General features: G+C 39.7%; 1 protein-coding gene across 1 annotated transcript in view; it reads left to right on the plus strand.

Moving 5' to 3' along the window:
- WDFY4 (WDFY family member 4) overlaps positions 1-16,406 on the plus strand; it is a 593,767-nt gene that overhangs the window by 377,836 nt on the left and 199,525 nt on the right. Inside the window, exons 45-46 of the mRNA XM_030203170.1 lie at positions 6,984-7,132; positions 14,105-14,240. Coding sequence (XP_030059030.1) covers positions 6,984-7,132; positions 14,105-14,240 — 285 coding nt within the window. The remainder of the gene's footprint in view (positions 1-6,983; positions 7,133-14,104; positions 14,241-16,406) is intronic.

The following is a 16,406-nucleotide window of genomic DNA, read 5'->3' on the forward strand; positions in this document are numbered from 1 at the left end:
CCCGGGGCAGACCGTCCCACCGCCCCCCCTTCCTACGCCACTGTGTTTAGGAAAATATCCAAACAAAGGTAGTTTAGCAGTTAGAGTATGTCAGTTTTGGAATAGGTTCATCTCTGATATCTTTGTATTTTGCACAGTACAGAAGAAAATTCATTTCTACTTCTATTTCCCTGGTTGTGGATTGCTTGCAGAGTCTGGTTTCTTGAGATTTCCAGTTTAGATTTTGTCTGCATGTTTCTCTCTCTAACATGTGGTCTGCTATTCTGTATTTGGTAAGGGTTTGCCCATGTTCTGCATGTAACTGAGGTATGGTATTCTGTAAATATGTAGAGTCTTGCATTTTAAGTGGTCCTATCTGCTCAGTTAAGGATGCACCAGTGCCCTCAACTTCCGGTTCTGCTTGATTCCATTCCTGGACTGTGTTGGCACTGCCCAAATTGTGCTGGGGCAAGTCAAAGCTGATATTCAGCAGTACTGTCTGGTTATGTGCTGCATAATATCGACAGCTGATCTGCTTAGAAGTGGTTTAAGTAGGCAGGAGTGTCTCCTGCCTGCTAAAACCATGCTGAATATTGATAGCTTTACTTCAGAAGACTGTACCTTGAATGTCTCTTTTGTTTTGTGTGCTGTTTTAAAATACTCGTGTATCATATTCTCCTTTTTCATGTAAAATAAACATTAATATGCATGGGTAGGGGAATGAACAGTTACCACTGTACTCCCAGTAATTACTTACACAAGGAAAGGGACTTTTACAATTTTTAACAGCAAGCCACTTTAAAATAAATAAATCAGGCCCAAAGTTCTCATCAACAGCAAAGGCGGGAAGTTATCAATGTGGGTTGCCTTTAAAATGTTTTAGTATGCTGTTAGGTCCAGTTATTAGTAATTAGGGGGCTGATATTCAGACCATTGGGGGGCAGCCCGGCTAACTCCCGTGGTTGGTGATGAGCCAGATAGTCAATGCCGGGCTGTTTCCAGTGACCAACATTAAATATCCGGTTTATTTTTGGCTGGCTTAGACCTAACCAGCCCAGCCAATATTCAGTGTTGGCCAGTTAAATTTATAGCGGCCAAACATAGGCCTCCTATTTGAGCGGCCAAAATTGGCTGCCAAACTTAGCTGGTGATTTGCTGAATATTTGCAGATAGCCAGTAATATCACATGATGCAACCAGTTATCCACTATGCACTGACCGCGAAAATTCGACATGAGATAACGCTGAATATTTGCGGATTGCTGGTTAAGTGCTATTTAACTGGCTAGGAGCCATTCCTGGCCAGTTAAATAGAGCTGAATATTGGGGGGTAAGTCTCTGCCTAAAATGGGATCTGTGCTAAAACAGCACGAGTTAGTGATAAAATAACACGTCTTAATGGTAACCCACATTGATAACTACGTTCCTAGCACAGGAGAAATATAACAAGATTTACAAACCAGTGCTACACAGGCACTGCGGCTTAGAAAATCCCACAGTAATATTTGCACGCTCAACCTGTACTGTTTATGTGCAGCTCAGTAAACAGGTCTCTAAATCCAATTATACTTTTCTTTTTTTATCATTGAAATTTATGTATCATTTTGTAAAACAGGATTTGTAATTGGCATAATGGTTTCAAATTTTTAGAGCTTATGAGAAAACTGATAAAAATATATATCAAGCTGATATTTTCATGTCCCTAGTTATAACAACATAGACAGTTTTGCAGTCCAAAGCACCTACCTAACTTAGCGGTGAGGGAATGCCCCAGGTTGGAAAATTAGCTTGTTTGAGTGCAGTAGGAAATGGGAGTTTTGTTTTGCTTATGTGGTTAGATGATACCTATTACTTCAAACCTCGTGGCCATATTTATTCTGTTCTTGCATAGGTGAGCAAAGTCACTCTCTGTATATTGCTGTAGGCAAGCGCTTTTCAAAGTAATTATTCTATTATTCGATGTCACCTTTGCATCACTGATTAATTATTCTAATAATTACCAAACTCATTTTATCGCAGAACAGTTTTGTTTGGAAAAAAAAGAAGGAAGGTTTCTTTAATATCCAGAATGTTAATTGCAGACTTATGTCAGCACCCAGGTGCCTCATACTGTCCCTAGTCCAACGGGATTGTACTATCTTTACAGAATAATTGAGACAGGTAACTTCCAAGTAAGGAGCACTGAGAGAGCTTGTAATGGCTAAGGTGAGCTGGGACATAGAAGCATGTAATGTAGTCTCAGATTTATTGGTTGTAAACTAAGGAGCTGTCTTTGTGGCTTTGAAAATGCTCTGTGCGTAAGTTTAAAAGTTTAAATGATGAGTAAGTAACCTCTTACTTATCAAAAGGACTCAGCCACACTATTAGATATTAATGTTATTTAATCCTCCACGAGTGGTTACCCAGTATTGTGGCAATGATTTACATGTAATAATGGAGGAAAAAGCCTCCAATCAAGAAAACGTTTTTTATTTTGATTGTAGGGGGTGAGATCTTCATCGGCTTAAAAAAAACCTCCTTCCTAATTCCAATTAAGTCTTTTCCCAGTGTGGCATTACTTATGTAACTAGCGAGGTAATCTTGCCTGACCAATTTACTTAGATTCTTTGAAGGAGTAAACAAACATGTGGACAAAGGGGAGCCGGTTGATATTGTATATCTGGATTTTCAAAAGGCGTTTGACAAGGTACCTCATGAAAGGCTACAGAGGAAATTGGAGGGTCATGGGATAGGAGGAAAAGTCCTATTGTGGATTAAAAACTGGTTGAAGGATAGGAAACAGAGAGTGGGGTTAAATGGGCAGTATTCACAATGGAGAAGGGTAGTTAGTGGGTTTCCTCAGGAGTCTGTGCTAGGACCGCTGCTTTTTAATATATTTATAAATGATTTAGCAAGGTAATTAAATTTGCTGATGACACAAAGTTATTCAAAGTCATTAACTCGCGACAGGATTGTGAAAAATTACAGAAGGACCTTACGAGACTGGGAGACTGGGTGGCTAGATGGCAGGTGACGTTTAATGTGAGCAAGTGCAAGATGATGCATGTGGGAAAAAAGAACCTGAATTATAGCTACGTCATGCAAGGTTCCACGTTAGGAGTTACAGACCAAGAAAGGGATCTGGGTGTCGTCGTCGATAATACACTGAAACCTTCTGCTCAGTGTGCTGCTGCGGCTCGGAAAGCGAATAGAATGTTGGGTATTATTAGGAAAGGTATGGAAAACAGGTGTGAGGATGTTATAATGCCATTATATCGCTCCATGGTGCGACCGCACCTTGAGTATTGTGTTCAATTCTTGTCGCCACATCTCAAGAAAGATATAGTGGAATTGGAAAAGGTGCAGCGAAGGGTGACTAAAATGATAGCAGGGATGGGATGACTTCCTTATGAAGAAAGACGAAGGAGGCTAGGGCTTTTCAGCTTGGAGAAGAGACGGCTGAGAGGAAACATGATAGAGGTATATAAAATAATGAGTGGAGTGGAACAGGTGGATGTGAAGCGTCTGTTCACGCTTTTCAAAAATACTAGGACTAGGGGGCATGCGATGAAACTACAGTGTAGTAAATTTAAAACAAATCGGAGAAAAGTTTTCTTCACCCAACGCGTAATTAAACTCTGGAATTCGTTGCCGGAGAACGTGGTGAAGGTGGTTAGCTTAGCAGAGTTTAAAAAGGGGTTAGACGGTTTCCTAAAGGACAAGTCCATAAACCGCTACTAAATGGACTTGGGAAAAATCCACAATTCCAGGAATAACATGTATAGAATGTTTGTACGTTTGGGAAGCTTGCCAGGTGCCCTTGGCCTGGATTGGCCGCTGTCGTGGACAGGATGCTGGGCTCGATGGACCCTTGGTCTTTTCCCAGTGTGGCATAACTTATGTACTTTATATTATGTGTAGTGTTTTATCTCACATAAGTTAATCATGAAGCAGCAAACACTTATCTTTATAGGCCCTCATGCCGCGTAGTAAAAGGGCCCCTTAACACTGACAGAGAAATTTAAAAAAAATTAGGTAACAATTAGTTTAATGCACGGTAACAGGCAAAACCCCTTAACGTGGTCATGCAGTAGCCTGTTTCCCTGCGTTAACTATGCATTAAGTGCTTAAAGCCCTTTAACAGAAGGACCCTAAGCTATGTTAGCTGTTTAATGTGGTGTTTTGTGTTCTAATAGCAGAGGCATGTGCTGACAGTGCAGTGCTTTAACAGATACTGGGTGATAACCCAACTTAGGTGGAAGGGGACGTGGAAGTGGGGGGCTGTGTATTATAGTTAATATAGAGGTTATCACATTGTAACTGTTAATGGGAAGTAATGGGAAGAAGTTAATACCATTTCAAATTGCAAGTTAACTGCAATGTGTGGTCTCCCATGCAGTTAATGTACAGTAATGAAATTTTCTGTGCATTAATGTGCAGGGGAAAATGCAAGGAATGCCTTCAATGATAAGCACTGAAGTTCCCCAGTTACTGTACTTTTAATTTTGACATTTAGTTGTTCAAATCCTTAATGTAACTTCGTATATATTGAAAACCATAAACTTTAAATAGGACTTTTTCTTACCTGGCTGAGAGAAAAATTGTAATTTAAAGGGGTTTTTTCTATCTTTTTTTTTTTTTTACATTTTCTGAGCCCCATTTTACTTTCTTATGAACTGCTTGCAAGCCTGAAAGCTATTGAAGTGATGTACATTCAGGTACAGTAGGTTATTTCTGTTCCTGGAGAGCTCACACTCTGTTCCTGAAGCAATGGACAGCTAAGTAACTTCCTCAAGATCACAAAGAGCTACAGTAGGATTTGAACTGGGCTCCCCTTTTTTCAGTCCACTACTCTAACCATTAGACCACTGCTCCACTCTGGTTTTACATAGCCCCCCCCCCCCTAATTCTATAAAAGTCACCAAAAATTGTGCGTGCAAATTTGGGCACGTGCCTAATTTGCATGCATAATTTCATTGAATAACGAGCTAATTAGCACAAATTGGCAGTTATTGGTACTAATTAGATTCAATTGGGATTTAAGTGTGTAAATTTAGATATAGGATCCATTCCTAAATTTTACAAGAGTAAAAAAGGGGGTCACAGAAATGGGAGAGTCATGGGTGGAATTGGGGGTGCTCCTAGCATTCATGCACATTGTTATAGAATAAGGGGGGGGGGATATGTGCCTAATTTAAGCACATATATTTGCACCAAGTTTCAGTTGGTGCAAATGGCTGTGCCCAAAGTTAGGCACTATTCCCGGGCACAAGCGCTATTCTGTAAACCACGCCTAACTTTTAGCACGGCTTATGTAATAACACTTTAATTTGGTGCCATATATAGAATTCACCCCAGAATGTAGAGATAAAATTGAGATGTCCATATCAGAATGTTCCCAGTTCTTTTCAGAAAAGATCTGCCCCCATAGTGCTTTTTCTAAAATGCTCGCAGGAAGGCACGTATGTTAGCCAGTACATGAAGTGGGAGCAGCCATTTTATAAATATACACATGGGAAAAATCAGTGGAGGAAACAGGGCAACTTACATATTTAGCTGCCAACCTCTACATCAGTAAGGTGATATTTCTCAATTAATGTGTATGAAAGCCATTTTGCAAACCTATATGTGTGAGTACTACTAATTAAATATAGAGGCAACAATCTTTATCGTCAATTTGGAGGGGGAAATAAATGACAGGGTCTTAAGAGGATAACTCCCTTAATTCCTCCTCTAAAGAACAGGCTGAAATGAGCTTTGAAAATAACCTATACGTGCCAGGGAAATGGGGAATAATACACACATGTAGATTTTTGACCCACCCATGCCATGACCAAGCCAGGACCCAACACGCCTCCTTGCAATTTCTATGTATTATGAACATCCATGTGCAAATTCAGCTATTTCTAAAATTTGCCATTTGCACATTCATGTCACTTCATGTGTACATGCTGGAATATCTATGTGGAAATGATGAATAAGGCTTCTAAAGTGGAGTGGAGTGGAGTGGAGTGGAGTGTAGGAGTAGCCTAGTGGTTAGGACAACAACTTGTGACTCTGGGAAGTCCCTTAACCCTTCATTGCCCCAGATACAAAACTTAGGGCTCTGTTTACTAAGGTGCACTAGCGTTTTTAGTGCATGCTTAAAATTAGCGCACACTGTGCAGGCGCCCATAAGAATATTGTGGGCACCTACACAGTTAGTGCGCGCTAATAGCATTCACTAAAAGCACTAACGTGCCTCTAGCACGGCTTAGTAAACAGGGCCCTAAGATTGTGAGCCCACAAAAGACAAAGAATAGTACTTGTATAAAATTTATAAACTACTTTGGTTGTATCACAGAAAGGCATTATATTAAATGCACCTCCCCCTCCCCAAAAAAGGTAATCCCCCTTCCCCTGTATATTGTCTTTTTTACTCTGAGCCTTTTTTGTACTGGAAAATGATAGGAAAAAAAGTATATTATATTTTGCATTAACGTGATTAGTGTTATCATACTAATATTCAGCATTTAAAAAAAAATCTTGGTACCATCTCTGTAGTTTTCAATACCACCGAATTAAATCTTGTGACATATTAGAGGGATTAAAATGTATCTGTTAACTTTTTTATGGTTCTGTAAATCGCTATAATGTTATTTGCAAATGGTGATGTACCAAAACACTTCAAATAAATAAATAAAATTTGTACTTTAGCTTTCCCTGACGTGTGATTGGCTCTGAGGATTTGGTGTAGACATACTTTCATTTATATTTTCTCTTGTTGACTTTGATTATTCAGCAGCCTTGTAAACTGTTCTAGTTCCATGGTATGAAGAACGGTACACCAAATCTAATAAATAAATAATAACAAAATCCCAGTTCCTTGAGCTATGCCAGTGGGAAAATAATTTTTCCCATGTGGAAAAATGGAAATGACTATGTTCAAAATAGGTCTCCAATAATCTGTTTTTCTTCTGAATGGGCTTATAAATTAATATATAACAATTAGCAGCAGTAATGTTATTTATCATCTCTTTCTTGTAGATCACCTTAAAATGCTCTGTCGTTACCATAGAGGGACACATAATATCAGAAGGAGTTCTGCTATTTGGTAGAGATCACTTCTACATCTGTGAGCAGTTTACGTTATCTCATCTGGGGGATGTGTACTGCACTGTCCACTGTATATCAAGGTAACTGACAGAGGTCTTCATTTTGAAACATTATGATTCATTTGTGTGATATTGTTACGTACAATATAAAAAATTATGCTACATCATAAAACTAAGGGGTATGTGTACTAAGGTGCTTAGTGTTTTTAATGCACCTTTAAAGTTAAGGCGTGTTAAACGCTAACGCGCCTATACATTTCTATGGGCGCATTAGCGTTTAACGCGTGTTAACCATTAACGTGCGTTAACCATGCTAATTTCCTATAGCACACCTTAGTAAACATAAGCGTGAGATACCTGAAGCCCCATTCTGCATAATGTCTCTGTACAAGAAATGGGCCTTCCAGGTTGGGGATTTTCATTTCTTGAGTATTTTACAAAAGATTCTGCTGAACAAGAAGAACAAAAGAATATAAGAGTTGCCCTACTGGATCAGACTAAAGGTCTATTTAGCCTACTAGCCTGAAGCAGCTGTTTTTCTTTTTCAGTATCAAGCTTTGACAGCACCGGTAGCTTAAAGGAATAAAGTCAGAGGCAGTATCTTCAGATGGGTTAGTTTGTGAAGAGCATAGGTACAAATCAAAGTAGGGTATACACAAAAAGTAGCACACATGAGTTGTCTTGTTAGGCAGACTGGGTGGACCGTGCAGGTCTTTTTCTGCCGTCATCTACTATGTTACCATGTATATTTATTTATTGATTGGAATTTATTAACTGCCTTTATGAAGAGATTCACTCAAGGTGGTGTACAGCAGGTACAGTTTAACATAAAACCTTCAATTTTGTTAACTGCATAATAGTAGGGAAAATGACCAAATATAAACATAAAGAAGCCCATATTCAGACCACAGGAGTTAGCCTGGCTGACTCCCATGGTTGGCGCTCAGCCCGGATATTCAATGCCGGGACATTTCCAGTGACCAACGTTGAATGTCCGGCTTATTTTTGACTGGTTTAAACATAACCGGTCAAGTCGATATTCAGCACTGGCCGGTTAAATTTAAATTGGCCAAAGATAAGCCTGCTATTTCGGAAGTCTAATTTGGCTGCCGGCAATGCGTTGAATATCTGTAGATAGCCAGTTATAATCGCGTGATATAACCGGTTATCCGCTAAGCACTAACTGGCAATATTCAATGGGAGATAACTGGCTTTCTCTTGCTGAATATTTCCGGATAGCCAGTTAAATGCCATTTAAATGTCCAGAAGCCATTCCTGGCCAGTTAAATGGTTTTAAATATTGGAAGGCAATTCAATAAATAAGGTAAACTTGAGAACAGGAAATTAAAACCTAACAATAGGGCTACCTATTGCTAAAGTGTTTATTGTATTGTATATTTTAATTTTGTATATTGTATATTTTGATACTGCTTGAAACAGTATCAAAAAATACACTTTTAACAACACGAGATATTTATTTTATTTATTTATTTTATTTATTGCATTTGTATCCCACATTATCCCACCTCTTTGCAGGCTCAATGTGGCTTACAATTCATCATGGATACTGGAAATAGAAGAGAATATACATTTGGTTTACAGAGGGTTATGTGTTACATGGTGGTGAAATACATAATAGTGTTAAAGCAGCAGACATTATAAGACAATTCTGGAAGTTTTAAAGATTGTACAGTTACACAAGTTGATCTTTGTGATATATCTTGTCAAAGAGAGAGGTTTTCAGTAGTTTTCGGAAATTGGTCAGTTCATAAGTCATTTTCAGGTTCCGTGGCAACGCATTCCAGAGCTGCGTGCTCGTATAGGAAAAGGTAGATGCATGCATCAATTTACTACTACTACTACTACTACTTAACATTTCTAGAGCGCTACTAGGGTTACGCAGCGCTGTACAAATTAACTATTAAGGACGGTCCCTGCTCAGAAGAGCTTACAATCTAAAGGACGAAATGTCAAGTTGGGGTAGTTAAGATTTCCTGAGAAGAGGTGTAGTGATTAGGTGCCGAAGGCGACATTGAAGAGGTGGGCTTTGAGCATTGATTTGAAGATGGGTAGAGAGGGGGCACGGCGTATGGGCTCAGGGAGTTTGTTCCAGGCATGGGGTGAGGCAAGACAGAAAGGGCGGATGGGAGGATGAAGATTAAGGAAAGTGTGAGAAGATTTTTTTTGCGTTCCTGGGTGGTAATTCTATTAGGTCTGACATATAGGCTGGGGCGTTACCATGGATTATTTTATGGACTAGGGTGCAGAGTTTGAATGTGATGCGTTCTTTTAGTGGAAGCCAGTGTAGTTTTTCTCGTAGGGGTTTCGCGCTTTCGTATTTTGATGAGCCGAATATTAGTCTGGATGCCGTGTTCTGGGCCATTTGGAGTTTTTTAAGTATTTGCTCTTTGCAACCGGCGTAGAGTGAGTTACAGTATAATGCAGTGTCAGCATAACACTAATGAAACATCTAATATGCATTTATTAGAACATTCAAATAACATAGATAAGTTATTTGATGCACAAAGTTATTCACAATAACACTCCCGCATATTTGTCGTTTCTAATAATTCTATACACATCAGCTCGTACTTGCGATCCTTGAGAGACAATAGATTGGTGATTCCCAATCCCACAAGGCCAAGGTGGGAGTCTACGAAGGCTAGTGCCTTATTTTATCTTGCATCTGCTCACTTCAACAGTACCTTCGACTGGAGACCTTCTATCAACCTTTTCGCTGTGGGTTAAAAACTCTTTATTTTATTTATTTATTTTTTTACCATTTCTCTTGAGGCCTGAGTATGGCAGCCTTAGTCTTGATTACTTGCTTATGGCTATTCCTGTGACAAGAATAATTAGTGTGTTAGGATTGTTTGACTGGATTTTTTATGCTCCTGCCTATTTGGTATGATTGAGCAAGGTTTAGGAATTATATTGTTGGAGTGTGAGCCTTTTGTGTGTTTATCTCTTTCCTATCATACAATATGACATTCCTTTCTATTTCCTGTAAATGTTTGGCAATGTAAACTGCTTCAATTCGTGCACAAAGTAGGTAGTATGTTAAAACAATAAACGATAAACAATATGACGCTACTGATTTTCTACAACACAGCTTACCATATAGCCGAAGGGCCAAGTGCAGATATATAATAAACATCATTCCTATACCAGAGTATGAGGACTATACGCTCCCATTTTTAGAACACACAGAATGTTTGCAGTACTTAACCAACTGATTCTATATAAGCCCTGATGGGAAAAGAGGCAGAGGCCGTTTCAAAGTCACATTTTGTTTGCGAAACCTTGGACAGCATTTAACACATTGAAGAAATCTGTAGTCTCCACATTTCACATTTATTTAATATACCGCAAATTGCTAAGTGGTTTACAAAGAAAATAAAATTAAGTATAAGGTAAGAAAGCCACTGAGACAATATGGGGTGGGGGGAGGGCGTGAAAAGAACACAGAGGACAGGGTGAAAAGGGGGTGGGATTACACTTAAACCACAGTGAGGCAATTAAAATATCTTATGATTCTATTCAGGGCACCAGAATAGATGAGGAAAATGCCCTAGAGAAGAAATAAGTCTTAAATTGGGCCTTCTTAAGCGAGGATTCTCCATTTGTTTCAATATTTATATTGATCACAGTAAGCTCAGAGAGTCCAGTTCATGGTGTGAATGGGAGGGGCTGGCATTGTGACATCAGCAGATACAAGCAGTCTTGAAAAGCAGTGAGACTTGAAAGGACCAGTATATACCCTACTTTATATCTGTAAAACATTAACAGGTAAATAATTATTTTTGATGTATTTTATGAACATGAATGGCATTCCAAGTTACTTACCAGTTTATGTAATCAAAATTGCAGGTTCACCCCCTCTTTTGTTTTTGGTTGTGTATCAATATTGCTGCAAATCTGTTAAAGCACAGCAAGGCAGAACAAGTTTGAAAGTGCAGACTCTAACATCTCTGTGTGTGGGATAAAGTAGGCTAGCTGTTCAGTTGTAGAAGTGGGGTATATATGTGTATAACAGATGTGATAGATATATTTTTATCTATGGGAAGAGTGTAGTTGTGTCTGTAGGAATGTGTCTGGGAGGGTGGGCTGTACAATTATTTGGGGAGCTTTGACTGTTTGGGAAATGGGAGAGAGATCTAGCGAGGCCAAGGGGGTGGTGGGGGAGGGGGAAGCAAATACATTTAGGATGAGAGGGAAGGGGATGGTTGGGGGGAGTGAAAGGACAGAGTGTATTTGTGTTGGGTAAGTGTGAAGGAGGATTCATAGGGTTAGGGGGTTAGGGGCACTTTTCCAGAGGCAAATTTCTAAGTGAAAGTTTATGTGTATTTTCACTGAAAATTTAAGAGTATGGATATATTGTGGCCACACACTTTGCAGCTATGTAGGCAGTAGGTATACCGCATGATCAAAAAAAAACAATTTGTTTGGTCTTTGTTTTAAACAGACTTTTTGTGTGCTTTTTCACAGTCTGGGGACATCTATAACTGGGCACTACAGTGTATGTATCTTGATGCTATGCACTGAACACTAATTCCAACAGCATCTGGATGCCATAATAGATGCATGCATAGGTTGTGATCAGTGCATCTGGCAATGACAGGTGTAAATGGACATGCCTAAGTGTGCCAAACAATGCACATGCCTCGGAATTCTATCTATGGTGCCCAAATATGTACATGTGCCCAAGATGCACATGCAAATTAATTGCTTAATGAGCTCAGTGACATCAATAATTGGGTACCAACAACCAATAATTGATCTTAATTGGCACTCATTAATATTTGTATGTGCATCTGACTGCGTACTATTCTATAAGATAGTGTACCTAATTCCCAAAGGGCAAATCTCAAAAGGGGGTGTGGCCACAGGAGAAGCATGGGTGTGTCGGGGCATTCCAAAATTTGGGCGCATAGTTATAGAATACTTGGTCAGAGCACCTAACTTGGATTCTAGCATTTACACTAGGTTTCAGTAGGTGTAAGTCTGGCACCCAAAGTTAAGCATGAGATCTGTGCTTAAGTGCTAATCTGTAAAAGGTATGTGCCTTTTGCAGAATAGCACTTAAGCACAGATTTTTTTTCCGATGCCTAATTTTGAGTACTATTTATAAAATTCAGCCCATAATATATAGTATTCTATAAGCTAGGCATGTAAATTGGAAACACATCAATGCCCTTCCCATGCTTTGCCCATGGTACATCCCCTTGAAGGTATGTGCTAAGCAAGTTGAGTGCCTACAGTCTAGAATAGCCTGGGCACATGGCTGCAATTTATGAGTGTAAGTGTACATTTACCCAGGTAAATGTTAGTACCCTATAAATGTAGGCACATGAATGGTGCCTACATTTAGGTGACCAACTATAGAATGCTTTTAGCGCAAGCAAATCAATTATACACATGTTACTTTGTAGGTGTGCACTCATATGAGCAATATGCACACACTTTGTAGGGGAAATTCTATAAATAGCGCCCAAAGTTAGGCATCGGAAGATCTGCACTAAATTAGTATTCTGCAAAGGGTGCTTTGGCTTAGCACGGATCTCAAGCTTAACTTTGGGCACCACACTTATGCCTGCTGAAACTTGGTATAAATGCTAGCGTGCAACTAATGGCAGTTGGGTGCATAAACGACCCTTTTCTATAACAGGCCTAATTTCTGAGAACACTCCAGACCCACCCATGCCCCTCCCATGGCCGCACCCCCTTTTGAGTTTTGCGCTATAAAATTGAGGTGTGAGTGTTATAGAAGGGCACATACATGGCAAATTTGCACACAAACCCAAATGAATGCCAATTAACACTAATTATTGATTGTTAATGGCTCATTAACTAATTAGTTTTTGCGTAGATCTGAGATCTACACCCAAATCTTGGCAACCTATATATGTACACCTCTAGCAGGCAGTATGACAGTTTCTTTTAAAAAAAGCACAGGTTGATATTCAGCAGGAATTAACCAGGCAAGAGTAGCTCCTATAAGTTCCGGCTGACCAGCCACAAGCCACTGAATATCTGGTCAGACCACCTCAGTACTATGTGGGCCTGCTATGGTTGAGCCAGAAGTTATCCAGGTGCTGTCGGTAGTCAGTGCTGGATAAATGGCTGGCCTAACTTGCCTATCTAGCTGACTGGGTACTGGTGCAGTGTATCAGTGGTATCTAGATAACTTCTGGCAGTTGTTGATGAACTGGATATTTAGCGCTGGTATCTGGATGTGGCCCAACATTGATAATCCATTTCTAAAATAAGCCTGTGACAACCAACTTTTTTGAAAAACACTGACTGTCGTGGGCCAAATTATGACTCCATAAAGTTTTATTGCAATTATCTTTCCTTCTTTTCGAAACACATTAAACCAGAGGTGCCAAGTCCTGGATGAATAACATTATATCTATGCACTGAATTCAGCGGGTAGGACTGAGGGCTACAAATACCACGCTGCTTTGGGCTGTATGTTCAAATCCTGGACTGGCCAGTCTCCTCCCTTGAACTGGGTACATTGGTAGCTCTGTTAAATCATTTTAAACATGCCAGAATCATTTGTTTAGAAAGTAATAGAAGCTCCTCAGTTGCAGCCATGCTGTGCCTCAGACTTAGTCCAGCCTTCAACAGGAGGAAATATATTCAGTTCTGAAGTTTACCAGAAAGAAAAGAAAAAAGCATAGTCATTTGAGTGATTCATTCCTTGTGTATAGGTCTTTTGGTGAAGTGGAGGACATAATCTTTTCAGAAGTTTTATGATAGATGTTTTTCTTCGAAATCCAAATTTTCCTGCTATTTGTCATCTACAGCCAACAAAACAATTTGGTCTACAGAGCCTTAAGGCTTTTTACAATATACAAAAAAGGAGAACAATACTTTATGTAGCATCTCATCATTTATGTCTTTGTATGCTACAGTAGAAGCCAGGCATTCATCTCTACATTCCCCTTACTCCAAGTTTTATTGCAGTTACTGCCCAAATAAACTTTATCCATGAAGGTTTTCTAGGCTTAACTCATTTGTATTAACATTTCTTTTTCATTCTTTCAGCATTAAGGATCCTTTCATTTTCAACCTGTGTAACAAAGACCTGTGTAATAAAGACCAGCTCAGCAGAAATCAGACAGCAACCAGGTTTTCCTATCATGAGATTAAAGAAATCCATCATATGCGTTTTCTTCTTCAGGTAGGCACCCATTAAACCCTGCATTACTGCTGAAACAAACAAAAACAAACTACAAACTACAGTTCTTTTTATTGAAACTCTACCTGTCGATTCAGTGTTTTCTCAGCAATGTCATCCACTCTTGCTGTTTCCTTATATTACATCCTGCTGACTGTAACCATTGCTGATTCAAAATCAGTCTGTATGATCAGATAATCTGAAAGAACCAACACAAAATAGAAACACAGGGGTCGATATTCATCCTGGCGTTCTGCGTTATACATGGAAATTCAACGCTGGGCCATGTCCGGCATTGAATTTACAGGTCCACAGAGCCAATGAAACCATAGCCGATTAAGTGCAATATTTAGCACTTAACTAGCTATGGTGAACTGCATCAGGGGCGTAGCCAGACAACAGATTTTGGGTGGGCCTAGGCAAGAATTGGGTGGGCACCAAGTGTTCTCCCCCCCCCCCCACTCCCCCCCCCCCCACTCCCCCCCCCCAAAAAAATCTCAGCTGGTGGGAAAACGCTTCTTTCCACCTTGGCAGCAGGAATGCACTGAAAACTGTGCATGCACAAGTGCTCGTGTTGTGGAGAGTAGCGTTTTTGTTACCATCAGGGGGAAATCTTCAGCTGGCGGAGCTTGGGATTCCCACCAATTACCACTAAACATGTGCTACTGTTGGGTGGGCCTGAGCCACAAATGGGTGGGCCCTAGCCCACTCAAGCTCACCTGTGGCTACGCCACTGAACTGCATAGAGATAGAAGTGACTTTTATACAGTTACCTTGACCGGTGCTGACTCCACCCCTGGAATGCCCCCCAAATAGCTGGTTTTTAATTGGGCACTAACCAGACATTTTCAGTGGCACTAACTGGTTAACTACTACTACTACTTAACATTTCTAAAGCGCTACTAGGGTTACGCAGCGCTGTACAGTTTAACATAGAAGGACAGTCCCTGCTCAAGGCTGAACAACTGATTTAACTGGCCAGGAACCATTTCTGGCTGGTTAAATCACTTTGGATATTGACCCCACAGGGATTAATATTCAAAATAATTCACGCCAGCTAACTTTGGGAGATAACTGAATAAATTAGCAGCTTCAGAATGTTTGGAAACATGGTAAAATACACAAGTTCAAATTGCTTTATTGTTTATTTATTTATTTAACACATTTATACCCCACATTTGCCCACCAATAGTAGGCTCAATGTGGTTTACAAGATCGTAGAGCAAACTACAGTTAAATAACAACAATGTAATATAGTTGTTATTATTATTATTATTAACATTTGTATAGCGCTACCAGACACACGAAGCACTGAACATCAGTAAAATAACATAATAATGTAATTAAAAAAACAGTAAACGTATAGGTATCGTAAAGAACAGCAGTGATAATAAGAGTGAATAATAAAGGTAAGGGTCCATGGAATTTGCTGTAACAGGAAGAGGTAAATTAAGTTGAGTCATGAAGGAAGGCCTTCTTAAGCAGGGTGGTCTTCAGTAATTTCCTGAAATTTAGGTGGTTCCGAGTTAATTTTAAGATTTTAGGTAGTGCATTCCATAGCTGTGTTCCTATGAAGGAGAAGCTGGGTGCATAGGTAGACTTGTATTTGAGGCCATTGCAGTCTGGATAGTGTAAATTTAGGTAGGCTCGGGAAGAACTGGAACTGTTTCTGGGTGGAAGGTCAATTAGATTAAGCATGTATCCAGGAACTTCTCCATATATAATCCTGTGAATCAAGGTGCAAACCTTGAAGGCAATGCGTTCCTTAATGGGGAGCCACTGTAGACTTTCTTGAAGGGGTTTGGCAGATTCGAATTTGGATTTACCAAAAATCAGTCTTGCTGCTGTGTTCTGGGCGGGCTGCAATCTATTGATTAACTGTTCTCTACGTCCTGCATAGATTCTGTTGCAGTAATCTAAATGGCTCAATACCATTAAAATATATATTCAACAAACTCATGAACAGGATGGTGTAAACAAAGAAAAAAGTGTCAGGAGGATTGCTGTCCACAAAACATTAAGGGGTCCTTTTACTAAGGTGCACCGAAGAGTGGGCTGCGCTAGTGTAGGCATGTGTTTTGGGCGCACAAAGATCCATTTTTCAGCACACCTGTAAAAAGGGCTTTTTTTTTAAATTTTTGAGGAAAATGGACGTGCAGCAAAATAAAA

Source organism: Microcaecilia unicolor, chromosome 5, assembly GCF_901765095.1.
Source record: "Microcaecilia unicolor chromosome 5, aMicUni1.1, whole genome shotgun sequence".
NCBI lineage: Eukaryota > Metazoa > Chordata > Amphibia > Gymnophiona > Siphonopidae > Microcaecilia > Microcaecilia unicolor.